Source organism: Podarcis filfolensis (genome assembly GCF_964270895.1).
Source record: "Podarcis filfolensis genome assembly, chromosome: 8".
Classification (NCBI taxonomy): Eukaryota; Metazoa; Chordata; class Lepidosauria; order Squamata; family Lacertidae; genus Podarcis; species Podarcis filfolensis.
This window is the reverse complement of record NC_139611.1, coordinates 31278081-31296939: the sequence shown is the minus strand read 5'-3', so window position 1 is coordinate 31296939 and position 18859 is coordinate 31278081. Positions and strand designations below refer to the sequence as shown.

General features: G+C 43.5%; 1 protein-coding gene across 2 annotated transcripts in view; it reads left to right on the top strand.

The window, feature by feature from the left end:
- The window catches only part of VSTM2B (V-set and transmembrane domain containing 2B), a 38411-nt gene extending 24133 nt beyond the window's left edge, over positions 1 to 14278 (top strand). For both annotated transcript variants that reach the window (XM_083626123.1, XM_083626122.1), the window contains exon 6: positions 13497 to 14278. In XM_083626123.1, coding sequence (XP_083482249.1) covers positions 13497 to 13585 — 89 coding nt within the window. In that variant the 3' untranslated portion in view covers positions 13586 to 14278. The remainder of the gene's footprint in view (positions 1 to 13496) is intronic.
- The last annotated feature ends 4581 nt before the right edge of the window (positions 14279 to 18859 follow it).

Below are 18859 nucleotides of genomic sequence, written 5' to 3'. Positions count from 1 at the left end.
TCTGTGAATAATGTGTTTAAAAGCATCTGTACAAGAAATAGATGCTCAAAACTAAGCTCATTAAATGTTTTAATGCATTTGCCTAAGATAATGTGTTTTATACACACACACACACACACACACACACACACACACATCCCAGTTTATTTTGGGATGGAAGGACCTGACAATTTTGGTTGACTCTGCTTCTCCTTTTTCCAATCTGAAATTCAGATCTCCGTCTTTTTGCAGCGATCGAAAGGTTTTTCTTTTATAAAATCCTCATTAAAATCCATCAGCATTTTAGTGAGAATGTCTCCTAGTAAACACATTTTTAGATGCAGTTTTGACTCATGAGCACATCTTTGCAAGCCATTGTTCCTAATACAATGTGTTCTTGCATGTTATTTTCACTAATATCTTCACACACTTTCCCATAATATATGTGTTTTTTTCTAAACATTGGTTGGACAACTGAATTGCAAAATTTGGATAAATGCCAGTTTCAAAGCACTGCTGTGTTTCAGTTTGCATACTGAGAATGTGATTTGGTTTTGCATGTGTACTGAATTGAATTTCTTCTCCACCCATATCTCTGACATCTCCAGTCTTAAAAGGATCAGGTGGAAAGTGATGGGAACTTGAGACTCTTAACAAGCTGCTGCCATTCAAAGCAGGTAACAGTGGGCTCTAGTCAGTCAAGTTAATTGTGCATAGCCAAAGACCTTTACAAAATACAAAATTTGCAAAGCAACACAAGAATTAGAGGAAAATATTGTTATGGAAGCTCACAGGACAACTGTTAATAGCTGTGTATACCATCCTAGGGGTAACAAAGCATGGGATTAAAATTGATAATACATTATAATTATTGATATGGCTAGGGCTGTGAGATGGCCGGGGAAAATATTTGGGCCTGGTATAAGGCAATTTCCCATGTTGCTAAAATTGTCCTTCCGCAATTATCCTAGTCAATAGACTTTGGATGTGGAACCTGATGCCCTACAGCTCCTATCAGGCTGAGCCAGCATGTGAATGATCAGGGATGATGAGTGTTGTAGTCCAACAGTACTGAACTAGACAAGCCAGTGGTCTGGCTCGATATAAGGCAGCTTCCTATGATAGGAGGCACCTGTGTGGTTGCTAGACTCCAATTCCCATCAGTCCCAGCCAACATGACAAATGGTCAAGGATGATGGGAGTTGTAGTCCAGCAGTGTCTGGGAGAAATACCACAATGGCTACCCCTGGTACATACTGTCACTTCACTAACAGACTCTCCAAGTGTCCCTATTTTCCAGGCACAGTTCTGGATTTACAGACGCCATCCCTGGTTTCTGATTTGATCCCGGAATATCCCACTTTTCCTTAGGATGTTCCTATTTTCATCGGAGAAATGCTGGTGGGAATAGAGTTATGCAACTCCCAAACCAAGGAGATAAGTAACTATACAGCCTTTGGAAGACATCTGAAGGCAGCCTTGTATAGGGAAGTTTTTTTGACGTTTAATGTTTTATTATGTTTTTATATATGTTAGGAGCCATCCAGAGTGACTGGGGCAGCCCAGTCAGATAGGTGGGGTATAAATATGATGATGATGATGATGATGATGATGATGATGATGATGATGATGAAATAGGACATTTTTTTCATCAGAGAAATGTTGGAGGGTGTGCACTAACTTTGCCCATTTTAACAACTAAGGGCTACAGCATTGTTTCCTGATGTAGAAGAGATCTGGGTCCAGCAGCTAGTCTACTTATCCTAGGTATATTAAATACCACAAAGGATATATGCCATAATTGAAATCAAGATAGGGTTCTTAAATGTCACTAGGCAAGAAACATGCAAAAGGAACTGCTTATTAAACATGCATCACTAGAGGTTTTTAAAGCTAGGCTTATTAAGAACTCCCTTGAATTGTGGTGAGGTCAAGCGAGGGAACAAGGGGTTGTTGTTTCTTTGTAATGGGATGTTGATTAATTCCTAGAGTACGAAAAATGTCCTTAGAGTCCACCAGAGGAAACAGATAGGTGGTTGAACTTCCTCATTTGAAAAGTTTGTCATGGTCAAGAGCTATATGTGGCAGTGTTTAATTCTTAAAATGAGGGTTCAGACATGCTTAGAACCTGCTATGAACACACACTCTTTAAAAATATATTTAAAAAGAGTCTCCAGGCACCTTAAGGACTAGTAGATTTATTGTGGGGCTGTCTTCCTAGATTAGAGCTCATTTCGTCTGATGCATGCCTGGAACATTGTTCTCAGATGGCTGATGTACAGACAGGAATGCAAAAAGAGGAGTCCCCAAAGGTACACAGGAGATTATTCACAGGTACACAGAATATCTGCCTCTTAAAGATGGAGGTGGATCTGCATGAGAGCTGGATTTTATCTTTCCCAAAATAGGGGATTGGCCTTTGTATGTTTCATCTTTCCAGCAACCCTGGGTGCTACATGAAACCTGCAAAGGTTGTAGCTTAGGGCTCCTCCAAGCTTACAGAGAGGTTAGACTCTATTCAGTCTTTTCAGTCCTGATTCAGTCTATTTCAGTCCTGATCTGTTTGTGCAGAGGTCAGTGTTGGATTACCGAATAGGTAGGCTAAGCATGTGTTTAAGCCACCAGCAAAACAGGAACACCCAACTAGAATTGAGGAATTTTTTTAATTAAAAAAGAAAAAGAATTTGACATTTGTTTTTTTTAAAAAATCATCAAAGTAGTCATCATTCTTCTAATGTTGATTATTACTAAATGCTCCGCAGATCACTCTTTTTCTTGGCTGAAATGAAAAAATCCTCAGATAACAACAATATGTAAGGACAGATTTGATTCATTTTCTCCACCGTGTCTGGAAGCGGGCCTGCTTTGTTGAGTCAGCTTCAATGAACTTTTCAAGAATTTTGCCATCAGAAAACTAGAAAGAAGCTGTTTTAATTTCAGCATGAATAGTAGATTTGTCACATTAAAAAAAAAAATTCTTTCCATTTTATAATTTCGTGTTGTTTTTATTTAGAATTATGTATGGAGGGGCACCATCATGTTTCAGTGTTTAGGGCCTCTAAAGGTTTTAATCTGGCCCTGGGAGAGATTATACGACAATGAGCATCTGTCGTGAATTCATCGAGATTTGTTTGTATGGTGATCCATTCATCCCATCCTTTTCAGTTCATTTTCCTAACCACAAAGGTACCATTTAAAAACAAAAACAAACAAAAAACATGGATTTGTTGCATCAGGGCAGCAGATCCACTTTAATTATCCAAACCTAGATTTCTAACCTGCACTTGACTTCCCCCTTGCAAAAGCTTGGAGGTAGCCAGAGTCTTACTTGAATTCTTGCTGCCTCTTTCCACAGAGGCACCTTGAGAATGGCCTACATTTAAAGCAGTAGTATGCCACTTTAAACAGCCATGGCATCTCCCAAAGAACCCTGGGAACTGTACTTTGTTACGGGTTCTGAGAGTTGTTAGGAGACTCCTATTCGTATCACAGATTGCTATAGCATAGGGGGTCTCCTAACAGTTTGCAACAGAAACAAATTAAGTTATAAGGCTCCTTTTGTGGGGTGTTTGCAGTAATAGAATAACATTTACGCCTTTAGGGTTTGTCATTATCTGATGGGGCAGGTCTTTCCTCTAATCCAGATGTGTGTGGGATGACTTACAGATATATAATTATGTATAGCAGGTGGGAGAGGCACCCTGTAAAAACTTCTCTCCTTTAAAAAAAGAATGGAAGAGACAACCAATATAGTCATTAACTGTGAAATGTCTGAGAAAAGAGACTGTTCCTGCTGAGAGTTCAAAAACCCAAGAGTTGCTTGTAAATATATCCATCAATGCTGTGAGTCTACCCCAAAAAACAAAAGTTTTGCTAGCGCAGTCGCTTTCATATACCTATAGTAGTCACTGATAGTATGTTAGCAGCTTGGAATCTGAAGCCCCAGGATTATAATTGTCCATGGGCTAACGACAGTGGACAACAGCATCTGCCTCTAAGGCCACTACCTTGAAATGTGCTGCCCTTAAGAAAGCTGCTGATTTAGGATACCCTCACTGCTCTCACCGCCCAAAATCCCTGGGACAACAGGAGCAGCACTGAGGCCAAGTGGATACCGAAACCAGGAAGTTCAATGACTATCTGGCAACACAAGGTCTCCAATATTGAGTTCAATGTGGGAAGATGACTTCAGAATCATGCTCTGTATCATGGCTATGCTGATGCTCTAGAAAGTGTTGGGGCAACTAAAAAATAATGTTCAGGTGATGCTTAGCTACTGCTAATGCAACACCCCTTCTTTCCCATTTCCTAGTTCTGCTTCACTGCTTAGCTCAGGGGTACAGAACCCTGTGACCCTTAAGATATGGTTTGGATTCCAAACATTTGATCACTCTGGCTGAAGCTGATGGAAGTTGGAGCCCAACAATGTTTGGAGGGCCACAGGTTTCTCATCCTTGCCTTAGCTGGACAAGTCTTCTGGTTTTTTGAAAACCTTCTTCCTGATCTGCTGGACAGCTCCTTTCATAATACAGCAGTGGTAGCAGGAACTGCAACAGTAAATAGGTGTTTAACAGGGCAGTTGTATACAGTGGTACCTCGGGTTAAGAACTTAATTCGTTCTGGAGGTCCGTTCTTAACCTAAAACTGTTCTTAACCTGAGGTACCACTTTAGTTAATGGGGCCTCCCGCTGCTGCCATGCGATTTCTGTTCTCATCCTGAAGCAAAGTTCTTAACCAGAAGGTACTATAAGCGTCTGTAACCTGAAGTGTCTGTAACCCGAGGTACCACTGTATACGCCTTTCCAGGCATAAGCCCCCTTGAGTTCAATAGGACTTACTCCCAGGTAAAGATCAAAGCATAAGAACCTAAAAAGAGCCTGCTGGATCAGACCATCTAGTACAGCATCCTGTTCTCACAGTGGCCGAACAGCTGCCTGTGAAAAAACAGCAAACAGGATTTGAACTCAAGAGCCCTCTCTCCTTCTGTGGTTCCCAGCAACTGGTATTCAGAGGCCTTGCTGCCTCCAACTGCGGAGGCAGAGCATGGTGGCTAGTAGTCATTGATAATCCTCTCCTCCATGAATTGGTCCATTCCTCTTTTAAATCCATCCAAGTTGGTGGCCATCTCTGCCTGCTGGATCAGGCCAATGACCCGTCTAGTCTACCATCCTGTTCTCAAAGTAGCCAATCGGATGCCTGTGGGAAGCCTACAGGACAAGAGCACCCTGCTCACCTGCGCTTCTCAGCCACAAACATACATAGGCATGATGTCTCTGACACTGGTGGTGGTTCCATGCTGGAGTCTTTTTCCTTCTTTCTTTTCTGTGAAGCAAAGCCAACATTTTTATTAACAAGGGCCAAAAAGGTCTGGAAGTAGAGAAGAAAAGCACAGCAATTGTGGGTATTTTGAAAGGACCTGGTTTGTGTTGTTGCTGTTGTTTCCCACACACACACACACACACACACACCGTACAAATCTCTGACAGCATTGTATTAGCAGGAAGATGAATTGATTATAGGTTTTTAATTTAAGGAGTGCGTCTTGTGGCAAGTGCACAATGCCTGTATGTACCACTGCGCTCCTGCGAGCAAGGCAGGAACAAAGCAACTGTGTGCATCAATATTAAACAGCTCCTGTTGGGTTTTGCATTGGTAAAAGCCGGGGTGTCAGTGAAACGGGGGGTTATTTGTCACAACAGTCCTTAGCAACCGTTATTTTTGCATTGCTGGGCTGTTACCAACAGGGAGGCAAATTGCTGTCATCGGAGAAGTGGAGCACTTTAGCAGAACAGCGGAATCTGTATCTTGCAAATATGGCTCTGGGCAAGGAAAGGATGTCACCATTCAGTCCGGCACCAGTTCTGACTTCAAAAGGACAAAGCTTAGTAGGGAGAGAATGATGGTTGGGAGGCATGCAATGCGCCAGCCCTTGCTGAACACACGGAGGTATGAGGGAGACTGGCTGGAAACCTGAGGCCGCACTGAATTTCATGAAGGAATGGCTCCGATCTGGTGGAATGCTCTGTCACAAGAGACTAGGGCCCTGCGGGACTTGACATCTTTCCGCAGGGCCTGCAAGACAGAGCTGTTCCACCAGGACTTTGGCCAAGGCACAGCCTGACTCCCTCCTTTGGCAATCTTCACAGAACTCTAGCCCAATGGTTGCCATCAATTTGATTTGAATTAATTTTAGAATGAAATGATTTTAGAATGTTGTACTATTTTATTGTTGTTAGCTGCCCTGAGCCCGGCTTCGGCTGGGGAGGGCGGGATATAAATAAAATTTATTATTATTATTATTATTATTATTATTATTATTATTATTGAGAGGCAGGGCAGAGATCTTCCAGCCACACAGCCAGCCATGCCCTGCTGAAATGATACTCCATTCCACCTCCTTCCTCAACTGGTTTTACACCCCCTACCCCACCCCAGACAGCTGGCATTCCGTAGCAGCTACAAAGCGCACTCTGTCTTCACATTGCTGTTTTGAAGTTTTTCCTCCCCCAATAATAATATTAAAATGTCTCTGTACTTCTGCAGACTCTTGTCTGAAACCATGGACAGCAGCTGTAAGTCACTGTCGACAATACTGAGATAGATCAGCTAAGATCTGACCTGGTCCAAGGCAGCCTCCTATGCTCCTAGGTCTATAAAATTGGGCATAGTGTCTATAGAGAAGTTTTCCTCCACTTCTTGATGATTGGGAGATTCAGGACAGGCAAGGAAGGAGCTACTTCTTCACATCATGCGTAGTTAACCTGTGGAATTCCCTGCCACAAGACATGCTGATGGCTGCAGACTTAAGGCAGCTTTATTTATTATTATTTCACAAAATGCACATACTGTTTGATTATTATTATTTTAAGACCTCATAGTAGTTTAGAAAAAGAACAACACAGCAAAATTACCAGTTAAAAAACAGTTACGTAAAACATCTGCTTCAATCTTCACTTCTAACCATTGAGGCTACCTGGGCCTCCAATGATGAAACTGGATGCAGAAGCACCCACCCCAGATTGCAGACTTGCTCCTTCAGGGAGAGGGAATCCCATCCAGGTTAGGCAATTGTACCAATGTCTTGGTCATGGGAACTACTGGCTTTGTTTTGCCAGGAGTCAAGCTCAGCTTCCTTTTTGCCATCCCTCTCACCTCTGCATCCAAACATGGATACAGGGACTGCACAGCTCTCCTAACTCAGATATTCTGGAGAAACAGAGCTGAGTGTCAGCAGCATAATGATGGCACATTGGCCCCAAATTCCTCAAGACTGCTCCAGCTTTCAACAGGCATTATACAAATTTGTGACAAATAAGGCTATCAAATGGCTGTGCGCTGCTACCTCCAGGAGTATGCTTCTGAATATCTGTGGTTCATGAGCAACACTGGGAGAGGGTTATTGCCCTCAGGTCCTGCTTGTGGGTTTTCTAGAGGCACCTTTCTGTCCAGTGAGAAACGGGATACTGGCCTAGATACTGGCCTTTGATCTGATCCAGCTCTTTTCGCATTCTTATGAAGTATTCTAAGCAATGGAAAGCGCTGTACAAATATTAGGCATCGTTGCACTACGCATCTAAGAGATCCACACAGGCATACGGAAGAAGCAAATTCAACTGTTTGACCCACTGGTCTGCAAAAACTGACCAAGTGTTGAACTATGATGCTAAGCCTAACGTTTTATAGGGTTATGACCTGATCCCTTTAAAGATTAATTATCTAGCACTTTGCTGTCCTACTCACAAGACAGATAAGAGATTATTCTCAAAAGACAGGGAAATATCCCTGGGGATTCCACAAGCCATCTGTTGTAAACCAACATTTGCCCTGCATTTTTAAACTTCCGCAGTTTGCATGCAGGAAAAGATTAATATGCATTGAGTGGTTTAACAATCAGCTCCTCTTCCCAGGGAACTCTGAGAACTGTTGCTCTGTGAGCGGAATGGGAGGCCTGTGAACAACTCTCAGCACCCATAACAAACTACAGATCCCAGAATTCTTTGGGGGGAGCCAAGACTGATTAAAGTGTGAGGCAGAAACTATCCCACACTCTCCCCCTTTGTGTTTCCCAGCAACTGTTATTCGGAGTAGGGCTGAGCGATACATCAACATATTGTCCAAAACCAGTTTGAGGTCCATATCATGATACAGTGGTACCTCGGGTTACATACGCTTCAGGTTACAGGTTACATGCGCTTCAGGTTGCAGACTCCGCTAACCCAGAAATATTACCTCGGGTTAAGAATTTTGCTTCAGGAGAGAACAGAAATTGTGCAGTGGCGGCACAGCAGCAGCAGGAGGCCCCATTAGCTAAAGTGGTGCTTCAGGTTAAGAACAGTTTCAGGTTAAGAACAGACCTCCAGAACGAATTAAGTTCTTAACCTGAGGTACCACTGTACTGGTTTCATAATTTTTGACCTGGCAATTTATTGCAAATCGGGGGGGGGGGCGTGTTATGCAAAAATCACAATATAGGAAAAAAAACCTTGAACCTAACCAGTTCCTCTTCATAATTCCATCCTTATTTCATATATTAGTATATTGCAATGTTTAGCTGGTGATATATCACAAAGCTGAAAACCAGATATCACCCAACCCTGCTGTTCCCTTCTACATAGTTCCATCCTTATTTCAGACATCGTGATATATCGTGATGTTGAAAATCAGGTATCGCTCAGCCCTAAATCAGTCTCAAAGTATCTCTCTGATTTGGGAGGTAACTAACAGCCGCTGGAGATTGCACATCCCTGAGAGTTGTGCTTCTGTAAAGCAGCCAGGAATTTTGTGCCATGTCATTGTCAGTTCTTTCAGAATGTTGCTTCTATCCAGTGGGCTGGAAGCCATGACATTTGAACTGGCTTCAAGCTTGTTTAAATAAACTTATAATGCAGATGTGTCAAGCAGATGGGGCAGAGGCCATTGTCTGGTCACAGCAAAGTGCAAAGAAAGCTACAGTCTGGGGTTAGATCAGCTCTGAAACGGACTGGTTGCAGCAGCTGTGCCTGTACTAAATGCTCTTCCATCAGCTCCTTTTGGGATACTCCAAATGGCAAAGGTTAAAGATGGTATATAGGGACATAGGAAGCTGTCTTATACCCAGACCATCAGTAGAACTTGCTCAGTGTTGTCTACAATGGCTGGCAGAGGCTCTCCAGGGTATCAGGCAGAAACCCTACCTGGAGATGCCAGGAACTGAACCTGAGACCTTCTGCACACAAAGAAGGTGTTCTGCCACTGAGCTACATCCTGTCTCATGGTCAATCTAGGTGATCTGTGCTGATTTTTGACTTCAGTGAACTTGACAGGCATAGGAAATGGTCTTATCCCAAGCCAGACCACTGATCCATCTATTGCCTACACGCTACCTGGCAGCAGATGCTGTATTGCAGAGCTTTTGACTCTTCCCCAACAGTACCGTGTTTCTAAGAGAGTCTTGATGGAGACGCTTAGTGAACCACTGGATTTGCGGCAACTCCCAAGCCACATAATTTGCAAAGCAATTCTGCAAATAATTGCTTTTCCATCATCATGAAATCATTTTTATATTTGTTGCAGATTTTATTGCAGAAGGGTAGCTGGGTAGCAGAGAAGCTGAAATGTTCGAATCCCATTGGTACAAGTGGGACTTAACAGCGCATCCCCATATATCTTTATTCAGACATAAGCCTTTTTAAGTGCAGCGGGGCTTGCTCCCCAAGTGAACATTGGATTGCAGGCACACACAGTTTTAAGCTGCAAAGCAATAGATACTTGCTTCGGGGAAAACCCAAATAATGGCTTGCATTGCCTGATTTGCACCACAGACAGCGTTTTTTATTCCACGTCTGCAACGCAAGTCAGAGGAATTGTTAGTTCCTATGTACAGCTGCCAATCATCCAGAATTGCAGTCACTGAGGGATGTGTGTGCCTGTGTGAAATGGAGTGTAACTTTTCCTGGATCATACTCAGGTTTGAGCAGTCTTTCAGGGATGATATATATTTAATGAATAGCACATCTTGGAAATAAGTTCAGGTTGTAGTGAAGGGTGGTTTTCTTTTTAAGGGTGTATGATTTGAGCTTCTATCATAATAGCCTTGACATTTTAAGCATCTCAAAGTATCTTCTTCTTCGGTGATCACTCGTAGCCGAGTAAGATTGTCTTCCATAAACACAGTTTTAACAATGATTCCATAAGTGACTGTGGAGGCCAATTCTGGATCCACACGTCCTTTCACAGTGGGGACATTGGTTTCCAGGTGGGAGCTGACCACAGTGCAGATTTGCCAAGCATGCCTTCCTTGTAGCATGTTTCTCCCTTGTGTCCTGAGTTCGAGTGTCAAACTATATTTAGGCTGCAGTTAACTATTGATTTAAGTGGATCTGCTGCACAGTGTCTGGTCATTTAATCTAAGACCTGCGGGGGCTGTTTGCGAATTACCCAGCAGTGAGAGAAAGGCACCGCATGCACAGAGGCACTCCTTCTACTGTTTACATTTTGCAGAGCTCAGGCCTGGAACTCTCTCAAAATACATCATGCTGCAGGGAATTCCGTGTGTACTCATGGCATTGCTGGGGGGGGGGGGGGTCAGAAAGCAATTTTGCTCCAAGCCATGTTGGTAGGAGGCTCTGCAAGCTATCACATCCTCTCCTCCGTGAGGTTGTATGATTGCATCCCAAATTGGGGGGGGGGAATCTGTAGTGCTATGTGTATTTTACCTGTAATTACATGCCACTGTGGAAAGATATTTTCTTTCAAAGTGGAATATAAATGTGCTTAATAAATTAAATTAAATTAAATAATTTTGGGGTTTCCAAATATATCACTATGGCCAATAGCTTAGACTGCATTTTTAAAAAAACAGGATTAGACAAACTGAAGGATCAGTGGAACTGACTCCCACAGGAGGCAGTGATGGCCACCAACATGACCATTAGGTCCAGTCGTGACCGACTCTGGGGTTGCGGCGCTCATCTCGCTTTATTGGCCGAGGGAGCCGGCGTTTGTCCACAGACAGCTTCTGGATCATGTGGCCAGCATGACCAAGCTACTTCTGGCAAACCAGAGCAGCGCATGGAAACGCCGTTTACCTTCCCGCCGGAGCGGTACCTATTTATCTACTTGCACTTTGATGTGCTTTCAAACTGCTAGGTTGGCAGGAGCAGGGACCGAGCAACGGGAGCTCACCCCGTCACGGGGATTCAAATCGCCGACCTTCTGATCGGCAAGTCCTAGGCTCTGTGGTTTAACCCACAGCGCCACCCGTGTCCTCGGCCACCAACATAGATGGCTTTAAAAGAAGAGTCAACAATTTCATGGCAGATGAAGCTACTATCGGTTACTAGCTGTGATGGCCATGCTCTACCTCCCCAGTTGGAGTAATGTTTCTGAATACCAATTGATGGAAACCACAGGAGGAGAGGGTGCTCTTGCGTTCGAATCCTGCTTGTGGGTTTCCCACAGGCATTTCTCTTTCTAAGTTCCGTTCTCCACGTTTCCTTATCAGCGAGCGAATCATGAAAATTCATCTGCATTTTTGTGCACTTGCTCCCTATTATGCACTTTTTTGCAAGCTATTTCTGCTGATGCAATGCATATTTTCGTACATTATTGCCATGAATGTATGGATTCTTATACACACTTCCCCCCCCCATATACACTTTTTTGTATACATCACTTGGTTGAAGAAACACATTGCAAAATTCGGAGGTGTGCAATCTTGGAAAGAGAACCAAGTTTTGATGCACAGAGGGAGTTTTTTGCAAAAAGTGTGAATTGTGTCATTTCTCATTGAAGCATGAAAAGAACCCTGTTTCTCTCCATCCCTAGAAAGGAGAAGAAGCTTCTTCTGATTCCCCTCTTCATCCATCTACACAGCATCAGTATTGTTCTGCTTTAAGGGAGCAGTATATGTGCCTTTGGGGACACGGGTGGTCCTGTGGGTTAAACCACAGAGCCTTGGACTTGCCGATCAGAAGGTCGGTGGTTCAAATCCCCGCGACGCAGTGAGCTCCCGTTGCTCAGTCCCTTCTCCTGCCAACCTAGCAGTTTGAAAGCACGTCAAAGTGCAAGTAGATAAATAGGTACCGCTCCGCCGGGAAGGTAAACGGTGTTTCCGTGCGCTGCTCTGGTTTGCCAGAAGCAGCTTAGTCATGCTGGCCACATGACCCGGAAGCCGTACGCCGGCTCCCTCAGCCAATAAAGCAAGATGAGCACCCCAACCCCAGAGTCGGTCACGACTGAACCTAATGGTCAGCGGCCCCTTTACCTTTCCCTTATATGTGCCTTTACATTAGCTGGCATTTTGCTTGTACCAGAAGCACAGGTGTGTGAGCTCACCTTTCTCTTTTCAACACACACAGCTAATCCATGGTGATGCAACCCTACACAAATATTTATGCAGAGCTTTTAATTACAATTGCGTATGAACAGCGGAGGCCAGCCGTATTCCTGCAAGGTGGCTTCTTGGAACGCTCTTTGGGGCTCTCCAAATTGGATTGCACTGAAATCTAATAGCAGGAATGCAGACAGGGGGATGAGTGTTATCGATTGATAGAGGCAGAGAAGAGTGCACCTTTTTGCTTGCTTTTTATCCCTTTTCATCATATAGGCAATATGATATTTTATTGTTTCGATCCATGCAAGCTGTAATCAACCATAGAATTTATGTTCCAAGTATGCCTTTATTTATTTTCAAATAAATAAGGCAGGGGGGAAATAAGATTTCTTTTAAAAGAATATCTTTGAAGCTCTAAACATTGAACGAAGTTCAGCGTCTTCATGCTCACAATCAGCATGCATTAGACAACAATATTGACTATGGAGCCAGCCCTATCTCAGTTGTGAGCATAGATCAGTCCAGAAAGATTTGTAGTGGTTAGACCAGGGGTTGTCAACCTGGTCCCTACTGCCCACTAGTGGGCGTTTCAGGATTCTAGGTGGGCAGCAGGAGGTTCTACGGCACAAGCTGAATCCTCCTTCCATCGAGCACTGGTGGATGGTAAGGAAATTTTACCATAAAGAAAGATGCATTTGTGGCAGTAGGTATAAAAATGTTGACTACCCCTGGGCTAGACAGAACAATCCAAGAGTTCCCTTTGCCTATATACACATTAGGAATGACACTCAGCCTGGACAATGAACATGGGATGTGTCGTATTTATGGACATGCACTTCTAAAAATGGTCCTTGCATTATTGGTCCATCATCTAACCGGCTACTGCCACAGGTTGCACACCTCTGCTCTAAACTGCCTGAACTGAAGGCATTCTCTGTGGGGTATGTGGGGAGCCTGTGGCCCTCCAGATGTTACTGAAGCTCAACTCCCATCAGCCCCAGAAGAAATGGCCAAGGATGATGGGAGTTGTAGTTCAGCAACACCTGACAGGTCAAAGGTTCCCCATGCCTGCCCTGTGACCACTCAGTACTTCACCAAAACACTAAAGTTATCAATGATTCTGAACTGCTGCAAAAATTAAACCTTTCTCTTCTTTCTCTCTCTCCCTCCCTCCTTCATTTTTCTTCCTCTTGTTCCCTCCTAGGTACTGAGCCAATTTACGTGACAGATCCTTTCCTCTATTCGTTCCTGTTGATGTTCCATAAGCTTGTACACTTATTCCTAGACCACTGATGGACTTCTTTATCTGATAATCCTCAGCCAAATGAGAAGGAAACTATTTAAAACAAAAACAAAAAACACACGGAAAAAGAACCCTCAATGAGAACTAGAATCTTAAAGATGGACAGAAAGAGACTGGAAAAGAAGCATGAACACATTCAACAAGGGGAGGGGTAAAGCATATTTTTGGGACATTACACAAAGGTCAGTCACCTGAAATAATGCATCTAGTTTCGAGATTCTATGGTATCAATGCCCTGTTCCACACAAGGTAGCTATTATTTCTCTCTTTTCCAACGTCTTTTTTTTCTAAACCTTTCCTCTGACAATTAATTTTGCACGAACTGTTGAACAGTTGCTTTTATGATGATATGTAAAGACATGGGGGGGGGGGGCAAAGCCCTTCTAAGGAAGGGTCCTATTTTTTAGTAGATTATTGTGGTTAGGCTTTTTATTTTTATTATTATTATTTCCTTTCTCCTCCTCCCTTCCCCTCCCCCTCTTTTTTAATTAAATTATTTCTTTTGGGGGGAACTATTGATTTTTTAAAAAGGCACATCTTACCATAATGGATATTCACTGTCGATAATATTTATTTTTAAATATAAAAAAAGAGAAAGATTGGAAACAAGGTAAGACATTTGTTTATAAACCGTATTGTATATTGCTGAATAACAGTTGAATTAAAAAAAAGAGATTTTGAAATAACATTTCTGCATTGAGGTATAAATTTCCACCAAAAAAACAACCCATGAAAAATCCAACATTGTGCTGCTAGATTTCTTAGAGCAGGGAGGCTTCCTATAGGTTTTTTTCCTCATGTAAAGACACACACATAAATACCATTAATCTTTAGACCTAATGCTCATTCTCCCCTGCTTTCAGCTGGGTCCATAAAGGAAATTGGTCCTTGTTCCTATCCAGATGTGAGGGGCTTGTGACCCTCCAGCTGTTGTAGAACTATGACTCCCATCAGTCCTGTAAAACATGGCCAATGGCCAGGGGTGATGGGAGTTGCAGCCCAGCAACATCTGGGGGCCAAAGTTGCCCCACATCTGTTCTAGGCATAACCAGCAGTTGCTTGCAAGCCAGTTCGCTGGAATCTACCAGTATCTGCCACTGAACAGAAATCCATGGGGCAGGATGAGATGACTTGCTTGCTGAAGGACATTGCAAGACAGTGGAGGAGGTGTAGGTGATGTGAATGATGGAGGGAACATGACCTCAGCAACTGACACGGGGCTCTGCCAACCATTCGGCAGCCACACACCTGCACAGTTTGGAGCCCACCATCCCATGAACCCCTCCATTCGAGGTGAAGGACCTCCCCTGTACAAAAGTGGATGTTGGTATATTCCTATAATCCTATAAGCAAGAGTCTTCTGTCCAGACCCATACTGTGTGAGCACATTGCTCCTGCATGAGCAGCCTTTCCCATTCACTTCAGCTACACTCTGGCCAAACTAAGCCTCCCAGAGCAAAATATACATGCAGAGACGCTGCCTGAGTTAACGCTAAATATATTACTTCTGGTACATAGCTGCTAGAGGGCCGTGAAAATTGGTGTCCCCAGCTTTGAAGACTCGTCTACCTGTGTACTATCTGAAACCAAAGGGACACCTTGGTTGCCAGATGTGAAATATATTGGAAATATTTTCAGCTCTCATATGCCACTACTAGGTACATTTGGAGACCCAGTCATCTTCGACTCTGGAGCTCTTCCCCGACCAAGGAGGATACAGCTCTGTCTCTGTGGCGCAATGGGTTGGTGTGTCTGGCTGCTAACTAGAAGGTGGGTGGTTTGAGCCCACCCAGGGATGGCTGTAGGCAGGATTCCTGCATCACAGGGGGCATTGGAATGGATGACCCTCAGGGTCTCTTCCAATTCTACAGTTCATAATTGAGGTGCTGGACGACATCATGCAGATCCAAGTGGCCATCTCACGCAGTGACCATCTCATTTTTATATGCACATCAAGGTGTCAAATTGTGAACTGTTGGTGATAGATATAGATATAGATATAGATATAGATATAGATATAGATATAGATATAGATATAGATATATAGCAGCCTTTCTCAACCTGTGGGTCCCCAGACGTTGTTGAACTACAACTCCCATCACCCCTAGCTAGCAAGGGCAGAGCTCAGGGATGGCCTCAGTCCAGTATACCTGAAGGAGCGTCTCCACCTCCATTGTTCTGCCCGGACGCTGAGGTACCAAACTTTTAGAAGACATCTGAAGGCAGCCCTGTTTAGTGAAGCTTTTAATGTTTAATAGTTTATTGTATTTTGGTGTTTTGTTGGAAGCCACCCAGAGTGGCTGGGGAAACCCAGCCAGATGTGCAGGGTATTAATAAATTATTATTATTATTATTATTATTATTATTATTATTATTATTATTATTATTATTGGAGTTGTAGTCCAACAACATCTGGGGACCCACAGGTTGAGAACCACTGATATAGAGGGATAGAGAGATAGATAGATAGATAGATGATAGATAGATAGATAGATAGATAGATAGATAGATAGATAGATAGATGATAGATAGATAGATGTGCCACTAAGGGGAGGGGCGCATCATGTCAACTTTCAGACACTCCAAGCTGACTTGGACTATCTCTTCTGATATTTGCCTGCAGCTGGTGGCTTTTGGCCTTCCAGCAGAGAATCTGTCCACTCGCTACTTGATCACTGCATCATAAGAACGGAATGAATGGATCTTACGCTGCTGGCACAGCAGCCTGAATATCAGAGCAATGAGGGGGTTTTTTAATTCCTTTGTCTGGAGCCTCCAGGGAGCTCCAAGCCCCCACCAAGACGCAGTTTCCTGAGTGCCATTTCAAGAGGTTGAAAACCCTGAAACAGATGTGAGAGTCCTTGGCAGAATGCATCTCTCTCTCTCTCTAATATACCTCAACAAAGCACTTAATTAAGGAGTTGCTGAAGCTGCCGCTGTACAATGGGCAACCTGGCTGATTGTTTCCACAAACAAAGCAATCTGAAGATGGCAGAATCTACAGGACCAGTGCTTTAAAAGGATGCCAGCAACCTGCAGTCAAAGCACTGACAGATTCACACTATGATTAACTGCATCCTCCTCTCTCAGAAGCATAGCGTAGAGTTGGAGAGCTGTTTCAGAGCCACAACTGTTCAGAATCCTCTCTTCAAACTAGTGGTTGCAGCGAGGGAATTTTGAGTACTGGACTTGGTAGTTGAGCTCAGCGCTTGGAACGAACTAGTTCCATTTCACAAAGTTCACTGAATCTTGGAACTGCACCCGCAAGTAGTTCCCGGAATTGATGGGTGAAATGAACATGAATTAAATTTGTTTGGTGGTGGAGCGTTGAATGATTTCATCTTATTATTAGCTGTTTTATTTATAGCATTTATGTCCCACCTTTTCCTCCAAGGATCTCAAGGTGCCGTGTATGGGTCTTCCCTTCTGCATTTAATCCCCACAGCAACCCTGTGAGGTAGGTTAGGCTAAGAGGCAGTGACTGGCCCAAGGTGAGCTTCATGGCCAAGTGGGGATTTGAACCGTAGTCTGTCCCAGGTCTTAGTCCAACACTTAAACCACTATACCACACTGGCTCTCTTCAACTTCATTCTCTTCCATGTGGTTCTTTTCGCTCTTTAGACTATTTGGGCTTTGAAATAAATTAAACTTCTGTTCCACTGAGTGTGCATGTCTGTGTTGATATTTCCTTAGCCTTCTTAAGTACATTTTATACTTTATCACAGCAGCTTGTAAGTTCTGAACTCGGGGCGGGCGGGATGCAATTTTGATAAAAGCGCACAGTTTTGCAAGCTATTTCTCCTAACACAATGTATTTGTGTAAGTCAATTTCAACAACATCTCAGTTCTTGTGCACGTGCTGCCTTAATATAATGCATTTTTATAAATGCTCTTTGCATTGGAAAAATTTGGACAGATTCCAGAGGGATGGCTGTGTTCAGTTAATGAATTGTTTCCGGAAGTGTGAACTGGATCGAACTGGGTTTAAATGCAAACAGAATCGAATTTCCCCATCTGTCCCTGCTGTAGAGGCACGCATTCTTGCCATGCCCTTGCAAACTTGGTAGAGGATTTTGAAACAAAAAGATTCTGTCTCCCAAGGCCCCTCTAAATCCAAGCTGCCCTCTGAAATTCCAGGCTCTGGATAAACACCAATTCAGTCCAAATGAATCACATGACTTGAGCTGGCGACATTGCCCTTGACTCCCTGTCTTCCCTCTACATTTACTCGCTACATTTTAGTCATACAATCAATTATCTGTGCAAGGGTTTGACATCAATTAAAGGCTTTTGTGTGTGTTGAGAAACCCTATGTAATAACCAAGGGGTGTTATTCTTTCTTTTTTTTCCATCTCCCCTGCATCATCCTTTAATCACATTAGAAGAATGGACTGTGGGGAGCACGAAGGGAAGAATTAGAAGCAGCGGCGGGGGGGGGGGCTTTTTTTTTTAATCAACAGTGAAATCAGAATTCATTTGTATGATCCAGCAACTACAAATTTTTTAAAAATGAAAGGAACTGTCATGGCTCAATAGCAGAGGACATGCTTTGCGTGTCAAAGGTACCATGTTCCATCCTCTTCCTCCCCCGGCATCTGCAGGTAAGGCTGCCTACCTGAAAACTTGGACAGCTGCTGCCAGTCAGTGTTGGGAGAACTGCGCTAGATGGACCAATGGTCTGACTCAACAGGAAGCAGCTTTCCTGTGTCTGTGATGGAAGATGTCCTGTCCTCGCTCTGGAACTACGACAGGGATGAAACATTGCATCAGGTTATTGGGGGCATAATTACCTTCCCCCCCAAACTGGATTATTCCTTTTCTTTAGGGCTAGCACGGCTGAGGAAAGCAGGTCTTGCATTTTGCTGTATCCCTTTTTCCCCAACTCACAAAATCAGTCCTCACTCTAAAAAGTTGATCTTCCTATCATCCATATTGTCTTCAACCTTATTTTTTTATTTATCTATTACAGTTATGTCCTGCCTTTCCTCTAACAAGCTCAAGGCGGTGTGCATGGGTTTCTGCCTTCCCCATTTTTATCCTCACAACAACCCTGTGAGGTAGGCTGGGCTGAGAGATGGTGGCTGGCCATTGAGGTCACCCAGTGAGCTTCATGGCTAGGTGGGGATTTCAATCTTGGTCTGTTGCAAGTCCTGGTCCAGCACCCTAACCATCACAAGAGTTTGTCCATGTGATGAAAGACTGGGGAGAGTGATGTGAGCCTCTCCAAGTGGTGAAAACATCATTGCTATACATACCTGCTTTCG